At 36.2% G+C, this 22,288-nt stretch overlaps 1 protein-coding gene and 2 non-coding genes across 3 annotated transcripts; 1 reads left to right on the forward strand and 2 right to left on the reverse strand.

Annotated features, from left to right (window-relative positions):
• The first annotated feature begins 11,151 nt into the window (after positions 1-11,151).
• Positions 11,152-11,270, forward strand: LOC121734552. Its single transcript, XR_006036749.1, has one exon. It is a non-coding gene; the product is annotated as a 5S ribosomal RNA (ribosomal RNA).
• A 3,041-nt stretch (positions 11,271-14,311) lies between these two features.
• Positions 14,312-16,343, reverse strand: LOC121734472. Its single transcript, XM_042125084.1, has one exon. It carries the CDS (start codon positions 16,247-16,249, stop codon positions 14,312-14,314), a length of 1,938 nt encoding a protein of 645 aa, XP_041981018.1. The 5' UTR covers positions 16,250-16,343.
• A 2,375-nt stretch (positions 16,344-18,718) lies between these two features.
• LOC121734535 lies at positions 18,719-18,837 on the reverse strand. Its single transcript, XR_006036734.1, has one exon. It is a non-coding gene; the product is annotated as a 5S ribosomal RNA (ribosomal RNA).
• Positions 18,838-22,288: the final 3,451 nt, after the last annotated feature.

The following is a 22,288-nucleotide window of genomic DNA, read 5'->3' on the forward strand; positions in this document are numbered from 1 at the left end:
TCAAAATATCTTTACGATTTACGAGATTACATTGAAATTTGAACTCGATATAAAACGATTCGAATACGGCAATTGCGAATTGCGTTTACACCGAGAAAATCTCAGCAAATATCAAGACCTCGTCATCCATATGCAAATGCCTCAGTCACAATAATCAGCAGTAAGCGATACTCTGTGGATTGTGGAACTCACTCCCCCTCACTCCCCGTCACTCCCCCGAGCCGGGTTTAACATATCTAATGCGATTTGCGTGTCGCCGTAACCGTTAAGATGTTGACTTTTTTGTCAGTTATTTACATTTATATTTTTATTTATCCCAGCTTTTTGCCTCAGTTCGGTAGATTTTACTCTTATTATTGCACCAGAGAAGATTGAAAACGGCATTTTTTTGAGTTCCCAGCATTGTTCTCATAGAAAAAGTTGTTCATTTTGTCGGGCTCATTTGATGGTTTCAAGGATAACGGTGTTTATTATACTAACACATGGTAGTATTTTGGTATCTAAAAGTAGCTTAATGTAGTAAATTCTGGGGCTAAAATATTACATAAATAAATTAGCGACTATCTGGATTTTGCCATCCATTTATCCATTGCATCATTTTTGCATTTTATGGCATAATCTAATATATAAAAATAAGTCGGATTTCCTTCCTGACGCTATAACTCCAGAACGCACGAACCGATTTCCACGGGTTTGCATTCGTTGGAAAGGTCTCGGGCTCCGTGAGGTCTATAGATAAAAATAATAAGAGAAAAGCAGGAAAACAGGGAAAATCATTTTATGGCAAAACAACATTTGCCGGGACAGCTAGTTTGTAATAAAATATTACTTAGCTCAAACTTAGCTGAAATAAATAATCGTTTGATATCAAAATATATTTCTGTACCTATTTTATTTTTAATGTTAAATCGACGATCAAGAGAGTTATTATATTTTACAATATTGTTCTCTCTGGCTTACAACATCACTACAAATACATTATTTTTAAATCCCTACAAAATAATAGAAATCAAAACGCCTATATAAATTAGTACAGCAATAGCACATTCGTAATAGCTATAAAGTGCCGCAAGTGTCGATGGGTTTTCATTGTTGGGGTGGGTTTATTGTGGCTGTATCGCTTTTTATTTGCATGTCGGCAAACGCTAGGGTGTATGTAGAACGAATTATAAAATCGTATTCGTAAGCCTATGACTCATTTTTTTTTAATTTTATGGGTAAAAAGTTATCAAGAATTTTAAACATTGCATTTAGAACTTTTTGTAGGTTTAGTACTTTTTAATTATTCGTTGTTGCCCACAAGTTTATTTGTTGCTGCGGAATAAAACTTAGCGTTTGCCTTTTCCCGAGACTCAAAGTACCTGTATCAGTCCTTTCATAAAAAAAAACAGTTAATTAAGACTTGTGAGATAATTAATGGACAAAATCAAAATCAAAATATTTTTATATCTAAACTAGATGTCCCGCGCGGCTTCGCCCGCGTAAATTAGAAATTTTACAGAATCCGTAGGTACATTTTCCCATAAAAAATATTTCCCCCGTTTTTCCCACATTTTCCTGAGTTTCTTCTGTCGTATTAGTCTTAGAGTAATAATATAATATAACCTTCTCGATAAATGATGAGTCTTACTCGATAAATGATCTATCTAACACTGAGATAAGTTTTTAAATCGGACCTGTAGTTTCTGAGATTGACGCGTTCAAGCAAACATACTCTTCAGGTTTATAATATTAGGTAGATATAGATTTTTTTTAATTATCGCTTGACAAACTCGAGTCTCGATCTAAAAGACTATGAAATGGTATAATATGGTAGTGATGATGATGATGATGATGATGAAGAATGTAATTTGCATAGTAGCATATGCTTTCTGTTCTTAAAACAACGCCGAAACTCCCAAACTTGTATCTATAAAGAATCAGGAATTCTCTCAGCACCTTCCGAACCACGGTATACCAGGTATATCTCGGTGCAAAATCTTACTTGTTGGTAGCATATGCTTAGAATACTTCTCACGAAACCGAAGTCACCATATGTTTCCCTATAAGTTTTGAGGAGTTCCCTCGATTACTTATGGATCCTTCATCAGATCACCACTTTTCTGAATATAATACCAAATTGGGATGATACCCTATATACCAAAAGAAAAATTTTGAAAATCGGTTAACAAACGGCGGAGTAATCGTTGAATATAAAAAAACGAACATAACACCTCCCCCATTTTGAAAGTCGGTTAAAATTGTAGCCTATGTGTTATTTATTTAATATTTTAATCAGCACATGAATTGAATAACAAAATTTTTTTCAAATTAATCGTAGCACCATCTGTCAGGACAAACTAAAATTGAAATAGAATAATATTGAATGCGATGATAGCGCCGTCCGCCGGATCTAATGTAAAACATTCCAAAATCAACAACTCCTTATAAATAAGAAATTAATTGAAAAAACATTTTCCAGTAGACCAAACTGTAAATCTAAACCATTCTCGAATCTCCACGAACACACACAAAAAATTTCATCAAAATTGGTCCAGTCGTTTAGGAGGAGTTCAGTCACATACACACGCACACAAGAAATATATATATTAAGATAGGTTAACAAAGTTAACACTTTTAGAACATCGCGTCTACATGAGGCCTACCACCATGCATGCAATAACCTTATATTATCTGCATTCACATATTTTTTAATATTAGTCTATACTAATGTAAAAAAATATAAAAACTAATTACATACTATTCGCATCAATAGTCTATACTATTGATGCGAATATAATTTGTTAAATATTATTAAACAATCAAGTTTCAATTGTGGTATAATAATAATTTATTAACCCCTTTGGCTCAAAAAATTAGTTCCCCTTAAAATATTTATTATAATTAATCGTAGTCATTTTTGTCGTAGCACTGAACACGTAGCGTCGTAGCACTACGTAGCACCACGTAGCACTAATACGTAGCACTAATACGTAGCTCGCCGTAGACGACGTTTATTGTTTTTAAAAGTTTCCATATTTTACTTTCAAATAAACAAGACATCTCGAATGTTTTACACTATTGTCCTTTACTATAGAGTAGAATAATCTTACTTTTTTAAACCCAAAAAGTAAAAAACAAAGATTCAACTTCCTAAAATATAGTTGAATCTTTTAGTTTTGAATTTATTTCCTAACACAAGCAATAATTCTTCTTTAAATACTTATAACATACTAATTACATACAGTAATATCTCATCGTTATGAGAGACGCGCCTACTATCAAGCATAATAATTACTGTATGCAATAATTATACTTGATGGTAGGCGCCACAATGTATACACAATTGATACTAAACTGCAATAACACTTGACAAAGCCACTCAACATGTAATCTCGACCTCACCTGACAATCTGCCTAAACACAGCCCTAGATTAATATATCCCTCTGTCTCTTTCTGTCTCATGATGGTTACCACGAGTGCGAGCGAGACGGCAGGTGTCAGCAATTAGTATGTCTGTTCGCGGGAGATTTATACGCTCATTTGTAAATAATGAAGGCGCCACTCATTGTGATGGAACTGCCATTGTGGACGACCTACCGCTGGTAGACCTAGGGTTGACACTTAAAAGAAATTAAGCAGGAATTCTTGAAAATGTTTGCATGCTATCTTTATTCAAACTTCTTTTGTGTTCTATGTTACCATAATATTTATTTGATTTAAAAAAGATAATTGATCTTTTTTAAATATAATTTTAAAGCAAATTGTGAATGCTATGTATTTATTATTAAATGTCACGGGCTAGGCTCATTTTCATTTTTCATTTTCATTTATGTATTCAGTATTCCACTCCAATTTTCTTGGAAACTTCGAGTAAAATTTTTACGTTGGCAACCCTAAGGGCCGGCCAATTACTTAAAGTCATGCAGATCTGTCCCTACACCTTCTATTGTCCGTCTCGTCAATCCCTCACGGCTCACCACAAGTTTACTGGCAAATGGGTTTACTGCCTCTATTAGAGAAGAAGACTGCCATGAGGGTTAAAAAAATAAAGAAAGTGATTTTGAGGTTAAGTCCCAATTTCACCAGGGCTTATTAGTGTTAACAGCTTGTTAAAATGTCATGTCTTCTCTTTCATTCATGAGAAAAACGAAAGAGGTAACGTGATACTAATTCAAGCGTTAACTTGTAACAGTCGTTGGTGAAGTTGGGACTAAAGATTATATTTTTCAGAAAGTCGTTATAAAATGTTTTATCTATTTAGGGTCAATGTATACTAGCGCAGAGTCGAAGCGCATCGAAGCGAATTATTAAAACTGAACATAACAAATTCAACCTTAAGTCCAAAGCGTTAACGCACTTTATTACTTCTGAGAAATTAAAAAAGGCGCGCGCATCCGCGCGAATTCGCTTGAATGCGTCCGACCAACGCTGATTGGACTAGCAGAAGTAATGTATGCGTTACGCTCTGGAGTTAAGGTTGAATTTTCTGTATTCAGTCTTTGGGAATCCGTTTCGCTTCGCTTTGACTCTGCGCTATTATAAATTGACCCTAGGATAGTTAAAAATCTAGCACGTTGCCGGTAGGAAGAATAAAGGGCTAAGAATACTACATATATTACACTAGATGACGCCCGCAACTCCGATGCGACAAAATTCATTATTCATTAGTAACCTATGTCCTTTCCCGGGACTCTAAGTATCTCCATGCCAAATTTCAGCGGTATGGGTGTGAAGAGGTTAAAGACAGACAGACACACTTTCGCATTTATAATAATGGTATTGATATGGGTTATAGCCAGGTTTGTACGATAACAGCAGCATAACTACAAGCCACATAACTATTCGTATTTAGTAATAAAACACTTTCCCCTTACATGGCTCGCTATGGATAGTGGGCATTCCCATCCATTTTAAATTATTAATCAGAGTGGGCACTGGTCTTAATTGTTGTGATGACATACTGCAGCCCGGGGCACGCGGGGCCCGTGGCATCGGCGGGGCACGGGGCACGGGGCACGGGGCCTCGCGGGGAATTTCATTACGAGCACCGCCACGGGGGCACCGCCATTGTCCACTGAGTTATGGCCAGCGATACATGTCGCTGGGTTTATGCCAAATTGGGATGATTCAAAACTATTTACTTTAAAAGTGACTGTTTGATAATAATATGACTTTATGGTTGATAATAATAATAGCTCCCACACCGGTTTCGGTGACGGTGGCCGGTTTCATTGAAACCAGGCCAGCTACGCAGTAGTAATTTTATAGTGTCCAAGTGTGTGCGCAGTACACAAGAGCACTCTCTATTCCTTTACTCTCATAACCCAGTGGGACGGACGACTGACACGGCTGGCGAGAGATCAGGCGCAGGACCGACTTTTTACATGCCCAACCGACGCATGGATCATCTTACTTGTCAGACAATCAGGTGATCAGCCTGCATTGTCCTAAACAAACTTGGAAATAACATGTTTCGAAAGCGGGAATCGAACCCACGACCTCCGAGCCGCGCTCTATACCACTAGACCACGGAGGCGTTATGGTTGATAACAAACCAGTTGAAAGGAAATTCGTATAAAGCACTAAAACTGGACGTATTTTCCCAGACACAAACTACCCGTTCACGTTTCCTGAGACGCAGAACATCACCAATGTCCTAACCTCAATTTAATCGATTCAGCGTAATGGCATAACAAACAAATAGACAGACTAACATACTATTATAGGCAGACAGTCATTGGAGCAACAACGTAATTTTTATGAAAAGCTGTTAGACGATAAATACATAATATTGGTTATGTAAATACACAAAATCTCTTTACATTCAAAGGTTGGTCCTCTCTATCTCACAAATATTACGTTTAACTTTCACGTATATTATATTTTCATTATTATTTCACGTAATGGATAAGAAATAAGAATTGAAAGCAACTGCTCCCCAACGTTACCGCAGCCCGCTGAAGGTTTCAATTGGCCGGCGACTAATTGTGTGAAATATGCGGCCGCTGTACCGCATACTTGGTACTGACAGTGACATTGCGCAACTATCATCATCATCGTGGATCACCATCCACATCTGGTGACGATGAAAAAAAACAGTAGATGATTTATACAGTATTTTTCAGAGCGAAATAACCACTCCTCAAATACTGTACAAGATGTAGTGGACAAGATTTTTAAATGTTCGTATGGTAATATGGTTGCCCAAGCGCATACGGCATTCTCGCATCATAGTCGGCCTAGTCCAGAGGAAAGAACTAGTCAATACGTCTGGGACCAACTATGTGCGGGTTTCCTCACGATGTTTTCCTTCACCGTACGAGCGTCCGTATTATGTACTTGAGATCAGAAAATGTCTCATATGTACACGCCTCCACCTGGGTTCGAATCTAGGAGTGCGAACTGAAGGTCTACCCATTAGGCCACGGACGCTCCTCCTGATGATGAAGATAACGACAAAAAACTGGTAATCCATACTAATAATTATAAATGCGAAAGTGTGTCTGTCTGAACTCTGATACCTCTTTACGCCAAAACCGCTTGTAGGGCATAAAGGGGTAACAGACAGAACCGCGCCGATTTTGCTGTTTGGTACGAATACACTTTGAGTCCCAGAAGAGGAGACAGGATACTTATTATCCTGGAAGAATGTACGGTTCCCCGGGATAAACGAATTTTGGCGCAACGGAGTTGCAGGCGTTCAAGAACTTAATACCTAATAACTATGTTATCATACATAATTATTATAGGTTTTGCTCGCGTGGCAGCTTGTGCCCGCGAATCAGAACCTCAATAAACCCATGATTAACACTATTGATCACAAGCTAGACTTTCGTGAATAATTGAGACAACTCTGCGTAGTAGGTACTCAAGTACCCCTTTTAATCTTGCCCTGGTTATTCTTTTTCATTTGGCATTTTAAGTTATTTAATTAGAGCATAGTATGTCGGTCTACTATGGTAGTGTTACGGTACATGGTATACGGACACGTAGTGCCATCTAGCGACAAACCAGCGAAACTTACCGAGGGAACACAGGCAACCTAAATCCCCTACTCAACACTAGATGGAGTGAGATGCGCAAGAACATATTCGAACCTTCTAGAAAAGTCCATTTGTTTACGTGTTTACCGGTTTATTTTGTTTACGTGTTTAGTTGTTTATGTTTATTGTGGTACATGCTCGAGCTTCCTAGAAAGTTCCCATACTTGTTTACTTGTTTACGTGAATCGGGAACTTTCTGGAGTTCGTCTCGCCATATAAAAAGCCGCAGGTAGACGGCCCGTCAGTTCAGTTCGGTTCGAGCGATCATCAAGGCGATTTCCGAGTGACAACAAGTGATCAATAGTGAGTGAACCAGTGAAACCTTCGACTTGGCTACGACCTAGGACAGTGATAGTGCTTAGTGATTGGACCTAGTGATTAGTGTTTGGACTTAGTGCTAAGTGTTGTGACCTAGTATTTAGTGCAGTGTTAATAAAGTCTTCAAGAGAGTCACCAGGTCTTTCTCTCCAAATCCTCGAACCCTAGCACGTAACAGTACTAATTATTTATTATGCAATAAGCAATAAGTATTAATTACAAATAACAATAGCGCATGTAGAGGTAAGTATATTTAGTTCAAAGTGTTCTTATCCGGTGATGGATGAGAGCTCTAATGTGACCAGCACTTGAGGTGATGGGTATTTATTACCACTTAGTGGTACCACTTAGTTCAGTGGTTGCACTTGGATGCACGAGGGTGCTGATTCGAATTTGACGAGAAGTTTTATTTCACCGGACGGAGAATACCAGTATTTTGTTACTGAAACTCACTCTTGTTAATTTTTTTGTCCGTCTGTTTCTCGAGGACCGCGATGGATAGATGAAATTGACAAACATTTCTGTAAAAAGTTGATTTATATGCCATGGTCGCAAACGCTTGTAAGCTATTATTTACTTTTTTGATGAAAATCACGTCATTTATTCTTTGTTAGTAGCCAGTAGTTATACCTAATCATAATAATATACAAAGAAACCACTTTGTAATGAAAATAATATTAAAGAAATTATTAAAATATGGAATAGGTACAGGACCTGCGGTATTTCAGCAGTGCTAGCATAACAACAGTAGACATGGGAAAGAATCAACATACTGACAGATTTTATCGACAACATGGCGGATTTCCATTGTCTAACTGTCACTTTGTCTATTCAGTCATCAGTTAGAGAAGGCAAAGTGACAGTTAGACAATGGAAATCCGCCATGTTGTCGATAAAATCATGATAAAATCTGTCAGTATCTCGATTCTTTCCCATGTCTACTGTTGCTATGCTAGCCCTGCTGGAATACTTCACTATAAATTCCATGTAGTGTCCCATAATTACATACCAAAAACAAAGGGTTGGAACCACAAAAACAATAAATAGTTAATGATACATATGTACAGGGAGGGGTCAAAGGTGACCAATAGTAGACCGGAAAGGGTCCGAATTGGACTTCCGGAATGGAACTTCCGGTTTTTAAACGAGGGAACATTCGCCAGGTGGACGACACCGCACCTGCACTGATTTCGATGTTATCATTATTTTAGTAACTGACTGCATTGACTCAGGGGTATTCATAAAGGTTATGTTTAGTCAACTAACCGCCGCCCTCTGAGCCGTCAAATAACGCTAATGCTAAGTACTCACATACGGTTTTGCTCGATAGTTTTACTCCAAATCGAGCAATAACCACTACACCATGTGGACCGCAAAACTGACAGCTCGAAGGCTCGCTTCGAGCCGGTTCGATGGAATTAAATATGTCAAATATGTCATTTCCTTCGATTCGGAGTAAAACTATCGAGCAAAACCGTATGTGAGTACTTAGCATATCATTAGCTTAAGCCGAAATTAAACTTAATAAAACGAAATAAAACCTCATCAAAGTTAAGATTGGTAGCTTTGTTATAAAAGTATGGATCCACGAAAAATTGTGAAATGCTTCGTTAAAAAAATGTCTATGGCTGCGTTATTTTAATGCATTAGAAAGACCGCTGTGAGTTGTTGTCACAACATGGCAACTCTGTAAAGAGGGGTACCTATAAAATGTATAGCTGAATATCGTGTTATCTACTTGAGCTCTTTGCTTAAGTTAACCGTTTATTTAGTACTATTTCTCTCGTCATTTACGAAAGAGAAGACATGATATTTTAATCAGTAGTTACACTGGCACAAGAGCTTACAACGAGTCTGTATTCTAAGAAGTGTTTAAGATTTGTGTACAACGACGTACGTCCGGCATGCATTACTGTTAATTCATATTGTGTATGTGTGTGCAAGTCGACATTAATTTGTATTTCCTCAGACACAGCTGCTGTCAATTTAAGAGTAATGCACAATTTACAAACAAGATCGTGACCATGAGAATTGAGACGTTGATGTTTTAACTTTCAGCATCAAATCTAACCTTTAAATGTTGCTAAAGATTAGTTAATAAAGATCCTTATTAATTATAGGTGACAATAGCATAGTGTATAATATTGTACAGTGATAAGATATACATTATACACTGTATATCTTTAATTATTCGTGCTATCAGATTATAAATAAAGAAAACCATAGTAAAAGGACTCCCCTCTTTTTACTATGTAGTAACTTTAAAAAAGTTGACAGTACCTAAGCTCAGTCTTTATATTTTAGTTTAGTAAGTAGTGTCAGAGATTATATGGGACTGTATCAACGGAATATCGACCGTTTCGTGCTTTACTAGCAAGCACTTTTCTTACCTATTCTTTTTAACGCAAATTAACTATAATATCCATGTCTACATCCGTAAATGATAGCAATGATATTTATTTAATTAGTCACTGAGATCCGTCTCGCATTGTTCCACGAAATTGGAAGCCCTGATTAATCGTGCCTACCCCTGCTATTTGTCAGCCAGCCAACTGCGACCCCCTCCCCGCCTCTCACCTGGGCGCTAAAGGGGCGAGAAGGGGGGTTTTTGATAGTTCAAATTACGTTAGACGGCAATAATTCTTAGTTGGCACCGGCCAAACAGAAGATAATGTTTAAGGAACATTGTTTGATGTGATTGAGATTGGCGACTGGAGTGGAGCATGAACGTGTTTGTTAAGTGTTAGCTGGTTAAGTTCAAAGTAAATCATCGGTGTAAACGACAAAATTTCAAAATTGGCCGATGGAACACCTTTAAAATAAAAGTAAAATGTTCTTAGACCTTACTCCTAAGTCTCCTAACTATATAATAGGAAAAAACGGCACAGTGAAAATTTCAGACTCAAATTTGTAGACACGTTTCAGCACTACCAACCGCTGTTTTTCAATCTGCAGTTAGATCTAGGGTTGTCACAAAAAATATATTATTTTTATTTGTACTTACCTAATTATAGAAATCGGAAGCTATGCTTGTATAAATTAGAGATCTCAATAAAGTTCTATCCTATAAATTCAAAATTTAATGTTTCCAGCCCTTCCATGATCCATATTATGCACAAGATGAAATCCTGCGGAGACAATTTATTTCTCGCAACAATCAGCCTATGTCCTTCGGTTTTCCCCGTGGTAACCTCATAATATTCTATCGATTATTTCTTTTATTAAAACCGCTACATAGTTTTCGATGCAAGGAAACAAAACTCTCATCCTTATAATATTATTACAGATTAAAATATTCTCGTCGTAAATTCTTTATGTTCTTTGTCCAATCGTCTTGATTATAATTATCTTAATGAACATTTCGTCGGCCGGTTCCCTTGGGAGGTTGTTACCATCGTTTAATTACACACCTATACGCAATTACTGGGGGAAGTATTTGTCTACAACCTTGTCGACAACCCTAATACACACTTGCGACTGAAATTATACAGGGTGTAACAAAAATAAGTGATAATACTTTAGGGTGTGTATGTGTTCCTTGTCTGTGAAAGTGGCAGCGCTGAAAGACCAAAAATTTTTTTCACTTTTGTATGGGGAAACTCGTGACGCTCGGGCCTTTGCCCATACAAAAGTGAAAAAATTTTTTCGTCTTTCAGAGCTGCTACTTTCACAGTGAACTCTCTACAAGGAACACGTACACACCCTAAAGTATTATCACTTATTTTTGTTACACACTGTATACGACGTTGAATACACCGGTTCTCGTCCGATCACAGAAGTTAAGTTGGCTTTTTGTTTTTGGTGTTTGCCAATGTCCATACCACGTTGAATACACCGGTACTCGTCGGATCACCGAAGTTAAGCATCGTCGGGCGCGGTTAGTACTTGGATGGGTGACCGCCTGGGAATACCGCGTGATGTTAACTTTTTGTTACTTCCAAAATATTTTATCCTACTCATTTTAACACATTAAGGGCTTTCTCAAGCTTATTTCTTACAAGTTTCTTCCTAATTTAAAATACGATTTTACTAAATCGCTAGTCTGCAACGGGCCTAATTTTATCTCGTTCAACGCTTCTCGAGGACTAGAGAGCAAAGATTAGATTACAGATACGTAGATGTCGCCGGAAAATCTTGGGTTTCGGCAAACAAGGGGCGGAATGTTTAAATTATGGGAAAGGGGAGAGTCACTGGAACAAGCAGTTACTACCGCAACTAGGGTTTTTTTTTCTTTTTTTAGTAGAGTATCTTGGGCCAGCGCTGTCAACGGGTTAATTAAGAGAGTGCAGTGTTGATAACGGTAGTTAAAAACTCTTAAAAATTACTTCCCATGATTTATAGGTAAATATTCTTTTTTAAGGGGACTTCAAAGTCTTCTAAATTTTTATGAATTTATAATTATTAAAATTAGGAGTAAATAAATGTTGGATGAAATAAATGATGATGATAAAATTCTACAAAATATTGGTTGATGGTTCGTTCAAACAACTTTAGGTACTAGTACATAATCCTACTATCCTACTTCCTACTAATATTATAAAGGCGAAAGTTTGTTTGGATGTATGGATGTTTGGATGTATGGATGTTTGTTACTCTTTCACGCAAAAACTACGAAACGGATTTTAATGAAACTTTACAATAATATAGCTTATACATCAGAATAACACATAGGCTACAATTTTAACCGACTCTCAAAATGGGGGAGGTGTTATGTTCGTTTTCTTATATTCAACGATTACTCCGCCGTTTGTTAACCGATTTTAAAAATTTTTGTTTCAGTATATAGGGTATCATCCCAATTTGGTATTATATTCAGAAAAGTGGTGATCTGATGAAGGATCCATAAGTAATCGAGGGAACTCCTCAAAACTTATAGGGAAACATGTGGTGACTTCGGTTTCGTGAGAAGTACTAGTAAGATTTTGCACCCATATACCTGGTATACCGTGGTTCGGGAGGTGCTTATAATATTATGTCTTTTGTCGTAAATCGTAATATAGTTGATGTTAACATTATCCATTTATTCCTACCGAATATTATAAACCTGAAGAGTATGTTTGCTTGAACGCGTTAATCTCAGGAACTACAGGTCCGATTTAAAAACTTATCTCAGTGTTAGATAGATCATTTATCGAGTAAGACTATAGGCTATATTATATTATCACGCTAAGACTAATACGACCGAAGAAACTCAGGAAAATGTGGGAGAAACGGGGGAAATATTTTTTATGAGAAAATGTACGGTTTCTGTAAAATTCCTAATTTAAGCGGGCGAAGCCGCGCGGGACATCTAGTAATATTATAATTATGTAATAAAAATACGCTAGAAATTCTAATTATTAATCACAGATATTATAAGCCCGTCCGTCTGTTCGTTCCCGGGCAAGCGCGGATGTAATCCAGGTCCTCATAAATTTCCACGACCTCACATGAGGGAAGTACATTTATTTAATTCATTGTATTTTTCTATATTATGTGCCCGAATATTCGATTGTAATACAAGGTGTATTTTCCAGAATTGCTTGGAAACAAAATTACAATAAGTTTAGTCTGTTTCATGAAACTTCTGAAGGGATTTTTTTTCAAAATTTTTTAAAATAAGCATCATGGTCTTTGAGCCCCGACTTTACCCTTTGGGTACATTACGTCAATTTTATTACTTCACATCATAATAGGTCTTAAGAAATAAAACAAGTAATTACAGGCAATGATGATAGTATCATAGATTTACAGGTCTTGGTGGTCCACCTGCCAGCACCAAGAAATGCCAAAACTGTATGACTGAACTAAACTTTTGCATGGTTTAGTTCAGTCATGGCAGTTTTGGCATTTTTTTGGTGGTGCTTAATTTTCTATGACTGAACTAAACGATGCAATCTGGTCATTTTCCCTCATCATTACAGTAATTAGACATATGGCGGTATGGGGTATAAGTGATATAACAGGGTCGAACTCCGCTGACCATAAATTACGGGAACTGCGGACGATTTGTCCGCGAATCCCGTGTCAATGGCGGATTATCCCGGACAATTGTACCTAATCCAACAACATTGGGAGTATTTATTGTGGTCAACCCCTCCGATGAAGATTCTTGAGGAGAATTAATTGTCTTTACGAGTTGGAATCGAAACACGTAGTTATGTTTTGTGGGTATGTCAAAATCAATTAAAATTAAATATACTTAGTTTGGTGCGAGCGTTGTATTATCCAAAAAAAAAAAGATAAACTTTTAAAATATCAAATTTATTAATTTATTGTCTTGTGAGATATTTATAAATTTTAAGGTACGTGTGCTTTCATATTATCGTAGGTACAATTTTTCTGAGTAGGTTATTAAAATATTTCTTATATAAATGAGTTACTGCAATGCAATGCAAGTTAATCGGAAAAGTACAGTATAATGTCAAATTATTCTGTACTTTTCCGATTAACTTGCAACTCCTGACTCCATATTCTGCCCTTAATCATCTACAGTCGACCAAGAAAACGCGAAACATTCGGCCGGTAGTCCAGTCAATTTCCTAAGTGGTGTGTAATGACAGATTAGCGCTACCCCGCGCGCACCTGGGCCCGGGGACTCCCCGGCATAACTCACTCCACCCCGCCGAGCAATAAATTCATCACGATTAGTCCGGCCCTGTGTGGTGGAGAGCATTTTATTGCAGTTCATATTCATTTTTCTTGTCCATTTGTGCCAACGTGCTCCATAAGCCGCGAAAAACTCACAGATCCTCGGCAAGAATGAAAGAGAGGTGCCGTTTTTGACTTTCAGTGAAGCAAAGTAGCGACATTTAATTGTTGGAACCAGACAAAGCTAAAATTATGTTAACTAGAAATATACTTATTATTGGTGTATTAGGTTATAATTAGGCGAAAGTGAATTAAAAGATACCTGTACCGTTAATTTAAAAGAAAAAGAGCAATTTAAATATAATTCTTCTTTAATACTAACTATCAAATGTTTTCCCTACAATGTAACGTTTAATTTTTCTGCATCTTTTTCTTGTAATTCTATATCAACGTCGTTTTCAAAAGCCTTTTCCGCTTTCAGCCAATGTGGCGGTATTCTTTTCTGCGGTATAGGCTTTTCACTAAGCTCTTTAGCTCCTGCTGCATTTAATCTAGGTATTTTACTAGGTCTAACATTCTTCTCTGTATATTCTTTGTATCTCGAAATACCTACCTTTATTTCTGTTTCAGGCTGTGCTATATTAATGTGTAATGTTGGGGCCGTTTCTTTTCTAATTGGAACATTTTTTTCATTGTTCGCAGCTCTTTCTTGTCTTCTTATCTCTGTTGTACGTTTTCTAATTCTAAATATTTTCTTTTCTTTTTTCTTCGGTGCTACAGGTTTGGTGCTATATGTATTCATAGTATCAGCTATTATATCATTTGTGCAAGGGTGTTGTAAAGTCTTACAGTTTTCTTCAATGTGTGTAAGAGCTTTACTTACTATGCCTTTTGAACTTTCTTTCTGAAGTTTTTGTGATAAGTGTTGAGAAGGATTTCTATGTCCTGCAGTACCAGTATCATTAATTTCTAAGGTTCCACCTACAGATGCCTCTTTAGTTTTGGCTTTCATTAAATACTGTGAATAATCAAAGTTTTGCAAAATCTTTTCACTTGAAAGTGCACCTTTATTGGATTTATGTGACTGACGAGATTTAGACTTATTTATGTTCTTCTTTCTGTCTACTTCACATTCAGTTTCAATGATATCACGAGGGATAGGTTTTGTTTTAGATTGAGATTTGATAAGTGGTTTGGATTCGGTACGTCTATCGTCGACGTATGGGATATTCTGACGAGAAAAGGCCGAATCTGTGCTATATCTAGTCCCGTATATAGAGGGTTGTAGGTTCATAGTGTTATAACTCCGATCACTAGAACTGCTCAAATAATGTATTTCACTATCAGTATCATCGTCAGTAGTGCCAAGATAGTACGCGTCTTTTTTATTCTTTCTTTTAAAACAAAACAGTAGGTTCCATTTTCGTTTTCTTTTTTTCTTTTTACAGCAAACTACATAGTACAATGCCGGAATACACCAAACCAACTCTACGAATACAATAATGGCAATAATCACTTTTTTGCCAGAAAATAAGAAAAACGAAGTGTTGCAGGAATTAATGACTTTGTTGTAGCCAGATTTTAAAGACTTGAAGAAGTTTCCAGGCAGTTTACTATGGTTCATTAATCCAAGAACTCCTCCAAAAGGTACATAGAGGCAGTCATCGCTTAGATGAGGAGCAACATCAGTCATCAGCCACGACTGAAATCTGTTGTCAAAGTCCTTCCAATTATCAAAATTATTGACGCAATTCTGTATCAATTCGTAGTAGTTTACTAGAAATGTGGAAGAATTAGAGCAGTCCAGAGGAACTAAAGATGGGTTTTTGAGTGGCATAAACATTGTGCTAGGACAGATGTCCCAGTTAATAACTGGAACGGGAACAGCATATCCTGAATCCGATTTTTCGTAAAATGTTAGATCGTCACAGGTACCTTCGTAGTTCCTTGAATTACGCTTTTTGAAATCTGCCACATCAATTGGAAAATAGTTGATCAATTCTTCATCTTTCCTCCAGCCTTCTCCGTTAGTATTTAGTTCCTTCTTAATATCGTCATACAATTTATTTACCTTTAATACGTTATCCAAAGATATAGTCCCACCGTAGTATGAGTATTTGGATACTGGCAATACCCAGGATTTGAGGTAGCCTCCTATTGCATCTGATAAAGCATATTTCATTACATTTCTTGTTTCTGGATCGGTCTCTCGTTTTACAACATCATAGGAGTGATCAAAGTATCGTAGCAAATGATCAAGATATTCATCATTTATAGAATCTACTAGATTAGGAGACGGTAGAATGTTTTGTAAATGTTTTCGAGCTTCCAACATATTAATCGTAGTTGCATCCCAACATCTCTTATTTGTATCGGATTTTTTGAATAGAACTGATCCAACGTTGAGTTTTTCACCATCAAAATAAGCATTTATGTTAATAAACACTATAAATAAATATAAAATTACTAAATTCATTGTAAAAGAGAGTTCCAAATTAAACGTCTACAAAACATCTCTGACATCTGGATGTCACAGCAGAATGGACAATAATTATAGACAACTACTGGATGATTTGCTGGATGATAGGCATCCATTACACGCTCATGCAAGCGGCAGTCAATTCCGTCAATCATGAATTATACGTTTGACTGATGATGACTGATGGACTGACGAATGATATAAGACGGTCAAAGCCAAAATTTTCAAAGGCCATACGTTTCTAATTTTTTTCCTATTTTGTCAGATTTGACAACACTCACTCAAAATTCGTGACTGATGCATGAAGCAAAAATCAAGATATCCAGATTTTCGTCAATCAACTTCATGCAACCGTCTGTCACGCTCTTCACTTCACTTCACGGTAGGTTGTCCACCAGTTACAGCCTGACCAGACCAGATAGCCTACCGTGTAAGAGCGTTTAACGAATGTTAAACGTAAAACGAAACGTAACGTAAAACGTAACGTAAAACGAAAAAACACGATTAACGATGACGAATATTCATAGACTAAATAGTCTATGAATATTCGTCATCGTTAATCGTGGACCCATAAAGTTAATACCTAGCGGAAGTTAATATAGGTACCTACCTTCCGCTAGGTATATTAACTTTATGCGTGGACCTAAATCTTTGACCTAAATACTGGAAATTCTGTAAATTCAGCAGCTTTTAAATATGTGCACCGATTTTGATATAATTTTTTTATCTGTCAGGATAGAAGGTGTTTAAAGCATAATCAGATTGTTCACTTAAACATTTGAGGGTTTCCTAAAATATTTTTTACCCCTTTATCTACCTCAAATCAAACAGAAGCCCACTCCACACTACCGCAGCTATGGATCTGGGAATCGTACAGATCATACGTGTCATTTGTTAGCGGATCCCTCTCTGCCCCGCTTATAAATCACATGTTACTAATTATTTCATTAAACGTCTACATAATTGTTAACCAGCCTGTTTCTTGAGGGGAGGTTATACGGTAGATTTGTCTATGGAAGTAGTTATATTGGAGCTATATTGCAATGCACTTTAACAGTGGCTTCGGTTCGTCGCCAAATTAAGAATTGTCCCAAGTTATACAATGTAACTAGAGAGATGTTTTGCACTCCTTTCTATAGTATCCAAGACAGACTCAAGTACAAAGATATAATTTAGCAAGTGACCGAAAATGCTACAAAATTAAAAAAAAAACGCTGTTGACTCCTGTGTAATGTTTGATGTTCACTAAAGGGAGGGGCAGAAAATGTAATTACCTCTATCATTACTTTGCTTACTTCTTAATTGCGTTGCATTCTTTGAGAAGTAATTTGATTTTGGAAACATAGGTAATAACAAACGGATTTCAGAAGAAGAACTTTTGTTCTTGTCTGTACGATTCTGTCTCATTCTATGTAGAATTAACTAGCGGTAACACTAGCGTGACGACGGGACGCAAGTCGTGACGTCACGGCCAATTACCGTGACAGATCACCGCGAGACTGGCTGAGGAATTTCAATATAGGTCTGAACTCTACATAGGCGAGACACGGGAAGTTGAGGTCACTTAATAAGGACTACAATATGGTAACAACAATCCCGCCGACGGAACAAAAAGTTTTCAAAGTTCCTGGTTCATGGATGTGTATTAAATATTATATGTATCATAGTTATAATAAAAATCTTAAATATAACAGCACATTATAAAAGTATTAAAATATTTCCGTTATCTTGTACCCGTACACCCGCGATAAATACCTTTAGGTACTTAGCGCGGGGCCATACTCACGTGGTGTTATGTGAGGTTACAATCCAAACAATAAAACACCCTGTAAAAAGAAAATCCAAAAAACACATTGCCTTTAAATTGCCATGCATAGCTTGAAGGAAGATTAATTAAATGGAATTTCAAAGAAAGCTAAAACATAAATAATAAATGCACTACACGTTTTACATGGATGATGGAAAAGATCTAAGTAGCTTAAAATCTCCAGACATACTTAATTAAATGATAATGCAACCGTTGCCGAGGAACCATTTATCTTTAAATAATAAATAGGTATACAAGTTAGTAGTTATTATGTCTTAGATGGTTTTAGTAATGATCTTAGATGTTGCCGGCAATTAATACAGATATTATTAACGGTAAGGTAAACAATATGTGGGTCCTCACGCAATCAAAGGGATAACCCTTCAGTTATAGTGCCCTAATGACGTGTGTAACTAATACTGTTATACATAGATTTCAGGCCCTTCTATTGATTACAATCATTATAATAGTTGATAATTGCAGTTGATTGGTTTTGTAAAATGATTATAGCAACAAAAAGCCAACATCACGCGGTATTCCCAGGCGGTCACCCATCCAAGTACTAACCGCGCCCGACGTTGCTTAACTTCGGTGATCGGACGAGAACCGGTGTATTCAACGTGGTATGGACGTTGGCGAACACTGAGCGCAAACGACTCTACCGATGTCGATATTATACATAAAGCAACAAAATATATTATAGTCAACAAGAAGACAAAAAGCCAACATCACGCGGTATTCCCAGGCGGTCACCCATCCAAGTACTAACCGCGCTCGACGTTGCTTAACTTCGGTGATCGGACCCCAATCATAAAAAAAACTTTCATTAATAAGCATTTTTACTCTTGTGATTTTTAAACAATAAATTTAAAACACAAGAAACAAAATATATCTTATAAGTACTTACCAACAAAATAAGTATATTTATCTTATATCTATTTCTAGGCCGTAATTAAGGAAGTGCATATTAGTAATGTGTAATTTTTACCGGCACCCTTAATTAGGGGTCGGGGGTGGCCCGGGTGAGTAATGGCCGCGGTCGGCAGTCGGTCGACGATTCACCGCCGTTTCTTGTGTATTACGATTAGTGATAAACGCACTTCACGGTTAATGTCTAGATATTGTAGTAGGAGAAACCGGCCAAGTGTGGGTCGGAAGGGTAATTGCCGAAATATTTATTTTATTTTAATAAGTATTAATTAAATTATCATATTGTATGTCGTATGCATTATTATAAGTACTTACCTACTTACTTTTGAATTTTGACGAACAGACCTAGCCTGGTGCTTTCAACCAAGCTAGGTCTGTTCAGGGTCGATAAAGATACCTCATTTACTTATATCTATTTATTTAAATAATATAATAAAATGTGGCTTAAAAATAATAACAACTTTTTTTTAATCTATTTGCACCTCAATTAAAAAAAACTTAATATTTTGCAAGAAGTAAAAAAGGAGAAAAATGGAAACTATTCCTAAATTGGCCTTTTAGGACTCTGAAGATACTTCATAATATTAGGCCCTTGACATTTATCAGTAACCCTGATTTAAAGCATTTTTTTTTTTTTAAGAAAAACTTCATGATATTTCCTATCCTATACTGCAATGTGTGTCGTTGTTAAAACATCGACGTTGTTGTTTTAAACTCTGTAAAAAGCTCTTGAGATAATGGAACAAGTCGTTAATATTTTATGTTGTAATAATTCATTTGCACTTCTGTTTCGACCTACACTGTACTCCATGTTTCTGGCTTTAGATAAATTTAGAACTCATATTTCTCTAAGCACCAAAATAATACTATAGTCTGGCATATAAGTAAAGAAATTAAAACGCGGCAACATCGTAGTCGTTATGTCTATTGTGGTAGTGTCATCCCTTTTAAAAATCTAAGAAAAGAGGCATGACACTACGATGTTGCCACTTTTTAAGTTCTTCACTCTTATGCCAGACTATACCTAAAAGCAATCGAGGATTTATAAATAAAATCTTTAACTTTTAAAATAAAAGAAATATATTTTTTAAGTTCTTTAAAATACTTTCGCCGCTTGCTCCATAAAAAAAGTTACATCAAAATTCGAAAGTGTCAAACTTAAAACGTAAATTTTTTGCCATTCGATTTTCAAAACCATCGCGCGTGATTTTTATTTGCTCTCGTATAATGGGGTATTTGTGATTGACAAGTAATAAGCCGTGATTTCCCCTGCGACTCCGCCCTTGGAAGAAATCATCGCTGACACACAACTAGACATGTCACTATAGCGGTTGACATCTCAATTTGCTGGAAAAGATGACACTACTAACGACTCAAGCGGGGTAAAAGTCTCCATCAAACGTTGTCAAAATTGATCTTGATTCTTGATCATTTAAGTATCTTAATGTACAAAAAACTTGAAAATGGCACATTTATTCTTCGTGATCTTGAACTACTTAATATTAAAAAAATGAAGATACCTACCTGCTTAAATATAATATTTATATACCTACATAAATAATTTTATAGATGATCTAAGTACATAAATAGTTAAACTTTACAGTACTGAAGTGTGGATTATCATAATTTAATCCACAACGTACTGGTACTATCAGAGAAGTTTATATTTATGGGCAGATGGCAAACTTACTTAATTTGGTAGCGTTATGTCAAACCCAGCAACCGTAGAATCATGTAACATTGAATTGACATAACTCGACCAAAAAAATGTTGGTCCGGAATGACCGGAATCTGCCCATGAATCAATTCCGACGACGGTACCTACATAGAATCCCGCAATTCCCAAGGAATCGAATAGTTTCAATATTTAAGTTTTCAGATGTATGCTCCTTTCTTACATTTAAAAAATATTGATAATGAAAAGATTAAAAACCCTAAATCGGCGTAAAGGATCTAGAAGACCCGTCAGCGAAAAGTTTTGTCGCGCAGGAAATTACGCCCGCGCACAATTTCCACTCAGTAATCCGTTCGGATATCTGACGCGGTCGGATATTTTTATTAGAAATCGACATGCAGCGATTCAAACTGACAAAATTAAATAAAAATGATTAATACAAGCTAAAACAACTTAATATGTCAGAACTCAGAACTATGTTGATACATCTGCATAAGTAAAAATAAATTTGTTGTAGTAAGGCCGTAGGTCCTTTAAAACGGTTTATTACTATACCACCAGCAAAATATGGCTACTTTGCTGGTAGGATAAATATATTACAATACTAAATCATCCAGTCAGTGGCAATATGTATATATTATTAATTTTTATATTAAGTACATACAAAGTAAACGAAATAATAATACTTTCGATTCTATTCGTAACCTTTGTTCCAGCTAATCAATGATTTACCTGCCACCGAAATATCTGACCAGACAAATGTCAGACCAAATGGAATAAGGAATGAACTAGCGCACGTTAATTTATTATCACATGGGGTCAATTATTACCTACTTCTGTTTAGGGTTAATGCCTCCATATTTTTGGCTACAATCCTAGAAAGTAGTGTTATGCTAGTAAATTTGTTTTACCACAGAATATAATTTTATATATTTAGTAGTACCAAGTTTTACTAAGAAAACTTCTGTTAAAAACCTCATAATAAAAATAAAACAGAGTAAGTATAATCAATGATATTCTACTTTGAGTTTTTCATCATTGAAGTATAATAATTATAATAACAATTACTATATCCATTCATTGGACAAACAGCAGCTGCTGCCATTAAAAAATTACTTATACAAACCACAATACAAATCAGTTTAATTTAGATAATGACGAATAACAATGTATCGTTAAGAGGATACCACAGCAGCTAGAGAAATGAAAAAAAAGTACGTGTAATATCTATAGCTGTCTCCCTTACCTCAAGCCTATACCGCAGAACGCGATAGAGACAACTGCAGAAAATCCAGAAAATCAACGATTCGTTGTCCCCTGATTCCTTCTCCAAAACTTAACCGATTTAAGTACTTTTTTCATTAAATATTAAAAAAAGGCTTGAGCTGTGTTCCTATGTTTTGCTTTTTTTGTATAATCTATCCAAATCTGTTTTCTGGACGTTTGAACACAGCGGAAAATCTGGCCATTTTTTTGGGTTTTT

Source organism: Aricia agestis, chromosome 15 (genome assembly GCF_905147365.1).
Source record: "Aricia agestis chromosome 15, ilAriAges1.1, whole genome shotgun sequence".
Taxonomy (NCBI): domain Eukaryota; kingdom Metazoa; phylum Arthropoda; class Insecta; order Lepidoptera; family Lycaenidae; genus Aricia; species Aricia agestis.

Excerpts from the sequence above, each read along its gene's own strand:
- LOC121734472 (XM_042125084.1), bottom strand. The coding sequence starts at position 16,249 with ATGTTGGAAGCTCGAAAACATTTACAAAACATTCTACCGTCTCCTAAT.